At 42.7% G+C, this 13,369-nt stretch overlaps 1 protein-coding gene across 1 annotated transcript in view; it reads left to right on the top strand.

Moving 5' to 3' along the window:
* Positions 1-1,340: 1,340 nt before the first annotated feature.
* ELOVL2 (ELOVL fatty acid elongase 2) overlaps positions 1,341-13,369 on the top strand; it is a 48,591-nt gene continuing 36,562 nt past the window's right edge. The window contains exon 1 of the mRNA XM_075084061.1: positions 1,341-1,400. Within this exon, the coding sequence (XP_074940162.1) occupies positions 1,398-1,400 (3 nt within the window). The 5' untranslated portion in view covers positions 1,341-1,397. The remainder of the gene's footprint in view (positions 1,401-13,369) is intronic.

Here is a 13,369-nt window from a genome sequence, read left to right on the forward strand (position 1 = left end):
CGGGGTCAGCAGCTCCCGCTCCATGTTATTTTTGCCTCTTCCCTAGCCAACCTAAATAAACATTTGCTTATCAATTCCTCCTAAATAGACAGATCTCCAGGGAGATGCCACAGTTAGGTGGCAGGGTGACACTGGTCTCACTTTGGCACGCTGCGTGAAAGATTGAGGGCTTCATGTCAGAGAACTTCAACTGCAAATACAAGTGCTCTGCTACTGACCCAACCCTCTGTTAAATACAGCAGAGACATGTCAGGGTCATGGTAGCCAGCCAGCAGTCCCATCAGCTCCCCAGCTGGGCTGTAAACGGATGCCCCTCCGAATTGCGTCTTCCAAATGGTTTTGCCAAAGGCTTATGGCCACTCTCAACAGCGAGGCCTGAGGTGGGGGAATATGAGTCTACTGGCTGAACATGGGCCAGCAGTGTGCCCAGGTGGACAAGGCGGCCAACAGCATCCTGGCTTGTGTCAGGAATAGTGTGGCCAGCAGGAGTAGGGAAGTGATCGTGCCTCTGTACTCAGCACTGGTGAGGCCGCACCTCGAAGACTGTGTAGTTTTGGGCCCCTCAGTACAGGAAGGACATTGAGGTGCTGGAGCATGTCCAGAGAAGGGCAACGAAGCTGGTGAAGTGTCTGGAGAACAAGTCTTACGAGGAGCGGCTGAGGGAGCTGGGACTGTTTAGCCAGGAGAAGAGGAGGCTGAGGGGAGACCTTATCGCTCTCTACAACTACTTGAAAGGAGGTTGTAGCAAGGCAGGTGTTGGTCTCTTCTTCCAAGTAACAAGTGATAGGATGAGAGGAAATGGCCTTGAGCTGTGTCAGGGGAGGTTTAGGTTGGATATTAGGAACAATTTCTTTACTGAAAGAGTGGTCAGGCATTGGAACAGGCTGCCCAGAGAGGTGTTGGAGTTGCCAGCCCTGGAGGTGTTCAAAAAACATGTAGACGTGGCCCTCCAGGGCATAGTTTAGAAGGCATGGGGGTGTTGGGTTATTGTTGGACTTGATGATCCTACAGGTCTTTTCCAACCTTAATGATTCTGTGATTCTATGATTCTATGAACAGCGGCTTTAACCTGTTTCCCCGCCAGGCTGCGGCGTTCCTGCCGCCCCGCCGCTGTCCACCGCCACCCGCCGACGCTCTCTGCGCTCCCCCGCCCCGCTCCCGCGGCGCGGCGGGGACCCAGAGGAGGTCAGCGCACCCCGGCGCCCGCCGCAGCCCCGCCACCGGCAGCCGGCCCTCCGGCCCTCCCTCCCGCTCCTCCCGCCCCGTTGGCCGCCGGCAGCCGGCGGGGCCGGGCCGGGGAGGAGGAGGCGGCGCCTGACGGGGGGGCGCGGCGGGAAGGGCCGGCGGAGCCCAGCCGGCTGATACCCTGGACAGCGCCTCGCCGCAGCCCTGCCGCCATGGTGAGTGTCCCCCGGCCGCCCCCGGGGAGCCTCCCCTCCGCTCCCCTTCGCTCCCTCCCGGGGCCGATGGCAGCCCCGCGGCCTCCTCCCGGGGCCGACCGCCGCCGCTCTTCCCGCCTCCCTCGCCCCGCTCCTCGGGGGCCGGCTGCCAGCGTGGGGGGTGGGGGGGGAGGCCCACTGCCCTCCCTCTCGGGCACTGCGCCCCCCCGCTCTTACGGGTCAGATTTGGGGCGTCCTTTTTTCTTTTGAGGGGGGCTTGGGGCATGCCCTCTGCTGCCCCCCACACCCCACGGCGAGGCACCCGTCGGGGGTGGCAGGGGGAGCTCCGCGCAGCCCCGTGGAAGGCGAGGGGCCTGCGGGGAAGGGGGTCCTGGGTGGAGGGGGTAAGTGGTGAGCAGCCCCCGTGCCCAGGGCCCCCATGCGGGGCACCCCCGGCCCTTCCCCGCTCCGAGCAGGTGTGGTTTTCCTCTATTTTGAGGTGCGCTTGAGCACGTTACATAAACAGATTATTCCTGGCGATATGTTAGTATAGAAGGGTTTGTGTTAGGCGTACAACTTGTAGCGGAACGCTTTCTCTTTTTTCCACGTAGTGAATGAACAATAGAGCTTTAGATTCCAGTTTAGCATTTAAAAGAGTTGGAGAGGAACAATGCAGTCTCCTATTTAGCGACCAGGACCGTTTCCCCATAGCCCGTCGTGTCTTTGCAGTCGTAGTAACTTCCCCAAAGGAGCTCATCTTGTTTACAAACAGTAATATATTAAGTGTGACACTGGCCTTACAAAGTAGGACAGTATCATACAGGTATTTTGCAGCCTTAAAGTCTGAGGTACAGTGGGGCTGAATAACATATACGAGCTTGTCATATCAGAAGCTTGGGACATGACTAACAACAGAACCTAGTTTTTCTTTCATACGATTTAACAACAAAAATACTCTTTTTTCAAATGTCTTTGAATCATATACAGTAAATTCTGCCTTCCTTGCATAAAAATCAGTTTGAAATCTCCCTGCCCCAATTCAGACATCAATAATATTAAAACAGTCTTTCCATGAATTAACATGAGTTCTCTTCCTAACAGTCATGTATCCATCTGTTGTCAGTTTGAATCTATTTCTCCTATTTAATGTGTCTGCAATCAACTCAGACTCAGGATGATAAATAGGAAAAGACCCTGTTGAAAAAGACCAGAAATGGTGCAGCAGTTTATGCTGTCTGGGACCCCCAGAATGACTTTCCACTATGTTACTGAATTCCTATTTCTTATCATGTAGGGTGAGACATCAATACAAAATGTATGACTAAATTACCATAACTGCACAAAGCCTAAATTAATGCCAGTCATTGATAAAACCTTCCTTATGGTATAGTGAAGGCAGTTACAAAGACACCAGCTGTTACAGAAGGTAATGTGCATTATTTGTCAATAACTGGTACGGCTAACATCCAGGAGCTCAGAAGTGCTGAGCCAACTGGAAAGTTAAAATTGCCTGAACCAGTTAAAATATTTCATTCTGACTCTTTCCAGGACTAAGATGAAGTCAGCTGTACTGGTGCAAATCAAGGAAATAATTCATTGGTAATATGAGCGTTGGCAACTCTGTATTTGTACTCATGGAAATGATAGCTGAGACCTATCCTTTACCTGTTATTTCTGATTCTTAGCGCTGTTTAACTGATCTGAAATTATTCTTGAACCAGCTGGCAGCAATATCCAGAAATCACCATTCAGAGCTATGCAGGGGTTTCTATTAGCAAGTTTTGCTCTTCTGTCTCTCCAGTAACCTTAGTGTTGAAAAGTTGCTGAGATTTCACAAACCTCGTTCTTCACACATACAGGCATACTCTGGGGGAGAATGGCCGATTTGGGAAAATCCTTAAAGTGGTATAAAGGCTGAAGTTTGCTTTGGCTCTCAAAGTTTTAAAGAGTGTCCTTGGAGCGTTAGCTACTGAAAATAAAATTGCACTTCTGATGAAAACTGCTGCAATGACACTAATGCAGGGTTAAAAGTTACGGCACATCAATATCTAGGTGGACCTGGAGCTTGGGGGCAGGGGGACACACGGACACAGGAGGATACTACCAAAGATATCGGAAGCAAGTTAATGACAAACATAGATTTTTGGGCCAAGTAGTGGGAAGAGTATTTTAGCGCTCCCTTCTCTAGTAGCATAGAAATAAGCAGGTGTGTGTTGCTAGTGTCCCTTCAACTCAGCTGAGAGTTTCCTCAGCATCCTGGGTGTTAAACGACTGTTATTTGTAGAATTAAGCATAAAGAAACATGTTTTTTGAAACTTCATTTTGCTGAAGCAGCAAACCGTGGCCTTCATGAGGCTTTAAGCATTTCCTTGTCATCCCCACCATATGAGGGCAACCACAGTGGGATGCTTCTTCTGTTTATGTAGTGCATTGCAGCTCTACTTACTTCAGCAAATCTAGGTCAAATTACACTGGCTCAGGATTTGGCTGCACCCTTGAACTTTAAACCGATTATAAATTTTGATTTGTCAGTGTATTTTCCATGGGGTCAATTCCCACTTTTACAGAGTAAGAGTGTGTATAACCTTGCAACTTGGCAACTAAAGCTTACAAAGAGGCTAGGTAACACTAAGGTAAGCATAAACATGAGGACTGCACGAAGCTGTATTTAATAAGTTCAAGTATCTGTACCTCTACAATAATCCAGTTGCAGAGGGGGTGTAGAGACAGGAGCTAGAATATTTTTTAAATTCCTTAAGAGGCTTTGATAACTGGTGTAATCTGAAATCAATGAAGAAAGACACCTAACTCTTTTAAGCATTCATAAGCATCATGGCCACCATATCAGGATGTGATGCTTGATGTGGGCATACATTGATTGCAGGACATACAGAAAGGGCCCTAGACAGCAACAAATCTCTCTTCTTTGTTGGCGGTAACCAAAAGAAAACCCTGAATTATTATCCATCGGTATTTGTTAATTGCCCTGAGCACCTTCTGAAAAAGAATATTGCAAAGACAATGTTCCAGCCCCTTCCTTTGGAGTCCCTGGACACCGACACACAAACTGGAAGATTTTCTCTAGGCAGAGATCAGTCCAGCACAAATCTATGACTGATACAGGAGCCAGTGATACAGCACCCACTGCCAACAAGATCTCTCCAGCTCCATCAGAGTGAAAAGGTAGCAGACTTCAGCAGCCCTGCCATCCAGAAACATGGGAGCAAGCCAGGGTTGTGCCAGCTGATAGAGAATTAATAAACTATGAGAAAACATGCTCAGAGACTGCATATAGAACAGGCAAAGGGACATAAGTACTTGCACAGCAACTCGAGATGCGCTGAAGCTATTCGCACATGATGCAGTGACAAGGGGTTGGTTAGAAAAAACCTCCAGGATCTCAAGTAAGAGTCCAGTGTTTCGTTTGCATAGTTACTTATGGATACCTGCTTATAAAAACTGGCATGCTGGACTTGGTGTTGATTCCTTTCATCTCTCGAAAAATTCTTTGATTCTTTAAGACTGATCATCGTATCTTCATTGCAGGCACTCTGACCTGTAAGAAGAAACAGACTCCTGTTGTTCATCTGGCACTTGATTCAACGTTCATTTAGTTTGATTTTATTAAAGCAAAAACTTAACCAGATACAAACACTTTAAAATTGAACCTCTGACTCGGTTAGAAGTTGGGGGAGAAAAAAATAAACAAAAACCTGCAGTAGTATTTTCCTCAGGTATTACTAAACTCCAGATTAATGTAAGTATAAAGGGCTGGTTTATTACCTGATTTAAGCCAGCTTCAAGTGTAAATTAACAGAATTACATCAGGCAGGAATTTTGCCTGATGTTTGCATGCCATGGCTATATGAGAGCTTTTGTTAATCGCTGCCTGTAAAACTGATTTAGAAGCTGAGGCTTTGACAGACATTTAGAAACAAACCTCATACAAATTGAGTCTGAAGTCCATAATCGATGATAAATATGTCACAAGTGCAGCCTGACTTGTAATTAAAGAAAATAAAGGAGAAGGGAGGGAAATTAGGAGGATGAAACTAAGAGTACCACTGGTTGTTCAGAGCCAGAACGCTGTTAGGGCACAAGAAGGATTGCCCAGCTACAACAGAGAAGAAACACCTTGCGGGACTGGGGCAAGCAGCTCTGTCGCATTATAAATGCCATGCTTCAACTTCAAGCATATAAAATTTATTAGTCAATTTGTAAGCGCCTGGCAACAGCTGAGCTTATAAATCCATTATCTGCATACACCTCCCATGGCTTGCCTTATCATATGCTATATACATGGGCTGCAATATCTGAGTGACTGCATCTTTACCCACAGGACTGCTGCACAGCTGACAAGTAGAGATCAATACGAAATAAATGAATCCTTATGTCTTTGTGGGGCTTCTTATCTGCCTAAGTAGCAGCAAAAACTACTTTAGTTTTTGAGGGCTAGTTATGCTCAGATCTAGGAGGGTAAGAGGCAAGACTACATCCTACATCTTCAAGAATATAATAATTAAGATTATATTGGCATTAATACTGGAAGTACTCTGATTAGATGTCAATTTAACAACTGAGTGATTTTAAAAAAGTATTCTGTTTTTCCAGCTAATGACTTTAAACTGCATTGGATCTCCTCTGCCTTACTCCAAACTGACCATGATAAAATAGTAAAGGTCAGATGTCCCAAACTGAAGGAAATCACACCCTATGTGGCAGAAATTGCTATATAAAGATGCATAATTAGAGAATAAAATATTAAGATTGTTTTCATCACTGTTGGGAGACATTCTGATTTTTTCCTCTAAGGAGGACAGATATGGGAATGAAACAAGAATTACTTTGTGTCCTGTGTCATTATTTGAAAGCCAAACACAGCAAGAAGTGGAAGCTGGAAGCTGGGTGGCCAAGATTTAAATAAATATCCTAAATCCAAGCATAAGGAGGCTCAACAGAACCATTCTTTCCCTAGTTCTTAAAGGCCCCCTAAAGTATGCTAGTGGCTTAATTAGCATTCATGACACTTCGCAGCTAGCAAAGACAATGTGGTACAGCAACCTAACAGGGGGATTAACTTCTACACATGAAGAAAAGCTTACGGTTGTTTTTATTTCCCCTGTGTGACAATAACTGATGCAGTTTACAGACATTTTCGTGTCATTAGGGCCTTACCATGCAGCACGGTCATTAGCATTTTTATTTTGGTTTGAGAAAAGTGTCAAATTCCAGTTATATGCAGATTAAACTCTAGGATACCTACTGTGGGGGTTAACGGAGGAAGGGAACAAATTAGTTTATGCACCCATGCCAGTGGACTGTGCTTTATTATTGGGGTTCCATACACTTTTAAGAAGAGGTGTCTTTGGAGTCCATTGGCCTGATTTAAGGTTTTAAAAGAGATAAATGTAGAGCTGTTTGGAGGAGGAGGCATAAGAGAATTTCTACACTCTCCTTTTGTCTTCCTTATTAAACTGGAAAACCGTGATTTGCTTTCCTCTCCTCACCCAGTTTTCTTTAATTATGATTGAAGTCCAAAACATGAATTAGCATTTGAAGTCCAGGTTTTTGCCCTCAAGGGTCTAAAGGAGAAAAGGAAGAAATAAAATAAGGACCAGTTAACAGAACAAGAAGATATTTTCCTCTTCAAATGTTATTTTGTGTTCTCAAGTGACACTTTGGAAAACAGGCATCAGATTCTGTTTCTTCATTTCCCTGTATTACAGATGCAATTTCACAGCCAGCTTGAAGTAAAAAAAAACTTTGTTTCTTGCATTTTGCTGTAAGCATGGATAAAACTGTTCCAAAAAGCAATGTGCCTTCAAACTGGCAGGGAATAAATGGTTGGCAAAGGTGTCGAGGGTGATTTCCCTGTCAGGGAATTGGCACATCTTTTGGTAAGGCGGTTCTGAATAATACCATCCACACCCACTTTCTCTCCAATTGCTGCCTGAAGCCAGACAAGTTACTTCTATTGCAGTTTAAAAGGTTAGGTGTGAGGCTGTGCGAGTTCTGCATCTGGTAGAAGTTGGTATTTGTGGCAGAAGAGTATTTTATAATGCACACAGTTTAGTTTTCTCAGTGTTTATTAATAGTCCGTGCAATTCCAGGGGGAAAACCATGAAGGCTGTTTTCACATTTACTTGTCTGTCAATTCATTATTCAAATATCCGTATGTACAAAGTAGTTTAATCAGTTTGCACTATTGACTGGCTACTCAAAATTACCCTACTCTCCAAATTCAGGGGCTTTTCTAGTATATAAAAATAATCTGTGCAATGCTTATAGGAACAGCTGCATCCCTCCTCTCAGCTGTTAGGATTATGCACTTTACTGGAGTGGCATTACAGAGTCACTTTGCTGTTACATCAGAGAATGAACTGTGCTTAAAATCAGCCCTTCTTATCTAGCAGTCTTTAGAGTCTTCTTTCTGAGATGTAGCTTTTACTGTTGACAGAAAGCTATGCATGAAGCCAGGCAAAAGCCTCATCATTTCAAATTTATGGAGGAAAAAGAAAAATCAAAGACATCAGAAAACAAGTATATAAAAAAATAGTTCAGATTAGCAAAGTGTTTATAAATGCCATTCTTCTTCCCACCCTCTATTACTGCTGAAAGCAGAAATCAGAGATGTCTTCCAACCTGCCAGTATGCAGGTGGCTTCAATTTCAGCAGTTATCATCACTATCCAAATAGTAGACACCTTATTTTATACAAGCTACTTAGGAAATCCAAATGTCCCCCCAAAAATCAGGTTCTTCCATTGAAAAAGGTATTCGAAGACACTGGATCCACCCTCAAAATCACCCTTGGAAATTTTGCCTCTTCAAATACTGGAGCTACTGCTTTTATCTGGAGCTTGATGATTAAGAGCCATGAGAAGACAGTACTGAATCGGTCCACCCCCAAAACCAGAGAAGTCGAAGTATACGACATCTCTGGTTCTATGGCATTTTCTTAAATTTCCAGAGCTCTCTTTTCTTCAATTTTCAGAGCTCTCTTTTCTGGCAGAATGTTAGTTACATATCCTCTCTAAGATTTTTATTTTTTATTTTCCTGTCAAAAGCATCAGAGGATGTTCATGCTCCCCTTTGAAAGCTGAGATACAGCTTGTGATTTCTTGGTGCTGAAACACATTTGAAGCTTGGCTCAGAAATAGGCAATTTGTGCAGACAAATAGAAAAGGTAGCATTTAGCTTTATTCCTCTGTAAAATAGCAGTAGTTTTCCATTTCAGTGAAAAGTGATATTGAGAACCTTTTGGTTTTAAGGCAGTTATTTCTTCCTTACTGCTGGAGACTTTGTAAGCCCGCATTATAATAGCCTCTGCAAAAAACCTTGAAAGATGAAAGACCAGATGAGAGTTATTTTGCTTACAATAACTTAAAGAAAAACTCTGAAATATCCCCCAGAGCCTACCCTGGAGGGAAAAAGCACCACTTTTTCCCCCTTCTACGTTTACTAAATTACCAGCATAATTTTATTTCAAATCAGGTAGCTCTGAAATGTCCCCTCAGGACTACATTTAATACAGGTTTTTTTCACAAAATAATTTATTTTTCATCAAACAGGAAGCAATTTCCTTCTGTTTGCCAGACAGCTTTGGGAGATGGCAGAATTCAGATCGGATAGTGTTTTGATAAAAAGGTTCAGAGTTGAAAGCCAAACCAGAGGACAACGTCACGAGGACAGGTGTAGAAGGGAGAAACAACACAGCACTATCCTATTTTGCCTCCAGGTGTGTTTTCATGAGTTTAAAGGAATGTAAGTATTTCAAAATTCTGGCTCATTAAACCTTAGGTCTTGCTGAAACTTGGTATGCATGCTGCAAGCACTCAAAAATACTCATCAAGTCCTGAGCACTCGGTAGGATAAGGAACACCCTGATCAGCGGAAAACAAGAAACCCATACCTTCAGCAAATTTGGGGGTTCATGCACTCTTGTTTCTTTTACAAAGTCATCCCCTTCACCCCTCACTGCTCCTCCTCCAAGCATGAAGGGCATTTATAGATGCTGATGCAAATGCGATTCTCAGCAGTTCTCATTGGATGCAATAAGGTGGTTTTCTAAGTGAAGAGGACATAATATTGTTGAAATAAGTATGTCATATAGGTTAACAATGAAAGTACTCACTGCAACATGGATATCTGTGTTTCAGAAAGCAAAGCAAGATCATGAGACATCTGTGATTAATTTATTCATCAGCCCAGAATTAGAAGAGGTTTGAGAATTGACTTGACTCAATAAGCCAGTTTGGGATATATTTTGACCAACGTTCAGTTGATCAGACCTGCAGGTTAATACGGCAGGTAAATGAATCTAAATTATGTAGGAGAAATGTGTACAGTCTTAATGAAGTAGGTGTTAAATTCAATTAGAGCCCTCAAATAACACTGTGCTTAGACCTAGCAGTGAAAATTAACAGAGGATGTCTTTAGACACCTCCTTCCTGGTTTCTTTCTTAGCATCTTGCTAAAAGAAATAATTTCAAGTAGATGAATTTTCTTAAAAACTAGGAATACTTGCATTTCTTTTATTTTACTTGCTTACTTAACTCTCATGGCTATTGCACATTGGCTCCCTCACCGCTTTTACAAATCACACAGACTTAAAGAGAGACGTGTATTTCTTGCTACAGCCTGTTTTCTAGGGGAAATGTAGGTCTTGTGTTGCTTTTTTCTGTAACCCTCTAATTGTCTATGATATTTAATAACTAGATTTACCATCGCTACCTTTGCCATTTATGTCAGACAACATGTTTTGCTGCCAAATAATTATTCTGTGTCTGCTACTTAGTTTGTCTTTAATTTTTTAAATTTTTTTTTTTTGAGGAAAAAAGCTTCCCATTTTATCCATCTTTAAGGATATCTGTAGTGATACTTATATCACCTGTAGGTGCCATCAGTGCTACTTCTAACTTGTCCTGTAAAACAAATGTATTTATTACATTTACTTGTAAGAAATTATCATCTCTTCAAATAGTTATTCCCAACAACAACACACGTTTAACACAAATTTAAGTCACGATGCTTCTCCTTCATTGAAACAGTAGTAAGACTAAAGAGACCTGGAGCATCTGCTTCACTTGTTGGAAACTTGAGCTCATGAGGATATTCATTTTCTGGAAAGAGGTACTTGATCGGTGCCTGTGATGTATACCAGGTCTCAGGCAGTTCCAGCTGACCTCACCAGAAACTCAGTTTTCCTCCTGTTCTCTGTCTGTCCATTGACTTAACCATTGAAGGAACCAAGATTTTTCCACGGGATTGAAAGGCTTTGCATGTTTTGGGAGATTAAGGCCAAAACCTTAGAAGCTGGGATCTGGACTGTAATCCACAGGAACATACTACAAACACCTCCTCCTCTTCCATTCTTTTCCTTACCCTTTTTCTACTTCTATCCCTACAAATAGTTCAGGAAGGGTCTATGTGTTTGGACAGCAATTAGGCAAGAAAAGGTGTAGCAAATGACTGCAAAACAAGAACAACTGTTTTCTCTAACAGGCAAATAAACACAGGTGGATTTGCTTCACCCAAACTGTAGGAACAAGAACATATCTGTAAATTTGAGTGTCATTACTTCTAAAGCTGTGGCTAAAGCAGGCTACAACATAACCTATCTTACCCATCTCTGAATGGAGAGCAATGGAAGGAAAACACGCACACACATACATTAACCTGGAGTGCCATGCTACTTTGCCAGATTCCTTCATTCCAAGTTTTGAAGATAAATTAAAATACAAAGGCTCCACTCCTGGTAGTGGGTCCAGTGAGTCTGGCCAAGTGGACCATGACACCCATATGGAGCTTTGCTGGTCTCTTCAGCAGCCAGCACAGCATTTACCCATACGCGTTGGGTTATAATTCTGCGATGAACATTCCCCCTCGTAAATCTCCTGCTTCTTCCAGGTCCATTCCCATGAGGCAAGGCAATGGGAGTATGTCCTGGTATATCCCTTGTATAATTCAATAACTTGAGCAAGTTATACAAGGTATATCTCAGGGTAGATTTTTATGCATTCTGCCTTTGGGAAGGTAATTAACCCGGTTCAACTATGTGTTTACAAGTACTATTTTCCACATAGCTGGAAATACGGCTGGGCAGAATTCATCTCAGTAGTTTTACATGAGGACTAAGACATTCAGTGGAGCATTTGGGAAACAAAGCAAACACATAGGCATTATTATAGATATGTTTTTGTAATTTTTAATCCCACTTTGTTCCTTTCTGGGTTTTCTGACATTACAGAGGTCAGTAATAATCTTAGCTTACAGGTATTGCTTTTAAATATAATTCTAGTTTTACTGTGGCAGTGAAAAACTTGAAACTGTGACTGTAACCTCTAGAGCATGTAAATTTATGAAAACAAGAAGTTAGTGTTTTAGCTCGGTAAAAACGCAGGATGGAGGGAGTTTGGTTTGGGGGATCTCTACTAAAGAATTTACTACAAAAGCCAGCCAAGGATGTGAACATCTGTCTGCTCCAGTTCCAGCTGTGCCAATAGCTGAGATTACAGCCCCCAGTCACACAGCGCCATCCCTTTGTTGCAGGCCACTGTCCTGCAAAGCTCCTCCTCACATGAGCTTTGCATAACTTATTTTAAGAGCACCTATTTGCATAGTTTCAAATAACCAGAGTCACTTTAACAGAAATACGTAGCAGCCATACAACCATCACTGCCAAGAGGTCTGAGGTGGTGTTCCCAGCCCAAAGGAAGCACAGCTGAGAAGCTGGTGCACAGGAACCCAACTCTACAGTCAGCACAGTGACTCTCATGGTGCCTAAAACACAACAGCTCTCTAGCTCTGACGTGGGTCATATTTATGGTTAACAAGGAGCTCAGTGCAGCTTAATATCTGCATCAACTGGAGATAGTTTTGCTCCTGAGGGTGAAAGTATTTTCAGGACTGTTATTTTTTCTAAAAAACTAAGGTATCCTATAATTGTCTGTTTGCCTCTAGACGTTTTTATGCTAAAATATTCTCTGAACACATTCAGTTGCTACGGCAATTTTAAAATACATTAGAAGCATGAAATTACTAGTAGTGAACTTCAGAAATTCGTAATACATTGACTGTACATACAGTACACAGATGACGCAAAAAAAGTGTGCCACATTTAATTTTCTTATGTACTGTACCTTTTGCATTATATATATTAGAAGCTTATTTTATCCCCTGCATCCTGACTAGGTGAATCAGTTATTGCTTTGGTACAAAAGCAGGTATTAATTACACATATGTATATAGCTGTCAGTTTTGCCAACAGCTCTCAACATCTTTCATCTGTGTTATGTGCTCCGCAGGCTGTATTCAGTCTTCTACTACTATTGTCCTTAGTAAAAGTGTGTCTATAAAGGGAATTACCATTGCAGGGAAAAGTCTTAATTAAGCAATTAATTAGTTAATATTTTACAAGTTGAGTTTCTGACTTACAGTTTTCTGAAGGGCTGCGGACAATTGTCTGTCAAAGAGTATAAGATATAAAGAAAATCCTAAGGTTTTCTTTTGGATTTTACACGTGTATGGTTTTATATTTTATTTTAATTTATTGTATTTTAAAGACAGAGCCCCACAGCCCTACTTCTATGTCTGCCCAGAGGAACTAGAAGTGCCACCCACGTGGTTTTTCAAGCGCTCCTGCCTTGTCAACCCCCAGCAGGCGCGTGCCCCGCAGCACTAGTACGAGCTGTTTAAGAAAGTCAGGCAAAACCTTTCAGCCAGGGAGAGCCCTGGTCAGGGAATACATTTTAGAAAATCATTTTTGATCCTCCCTGCCTGTAACAGGAAGGGCAGGCAGTCCCTTGCACATTAATCCCCGCCATGGGGACACAGTGTTACGTTGCAGAGATCTGGGACCGCAACCAAGAAACCTACTTCTCCAGCATAGAGTGCCCTTTGTCTTACTGCGCTGCCAGGATTGTGGGAAAACCAGAGCTCTTGCTTTTGGGGTTGGTTTTTTTTTTAACGTTCATTGTCCAACAAGCCATG

This window comes from Phalacrocorax aristotelis, chromosome 2 (genome assembly GCF_949628215.1).
Source record: "Phalacrocorax aristotelis chromosome 2, bGulAri2.1, whole genome shotgun sequence".
In the NCBI taxonomy this organism is placed as follows: domain Eukaryota; kingdom Metazoa; phylum Chordata; class Aves; order Suliformes; family Phalacrocoracidae; genus Phalacrocorax; species Phalacrocorax aristotelis.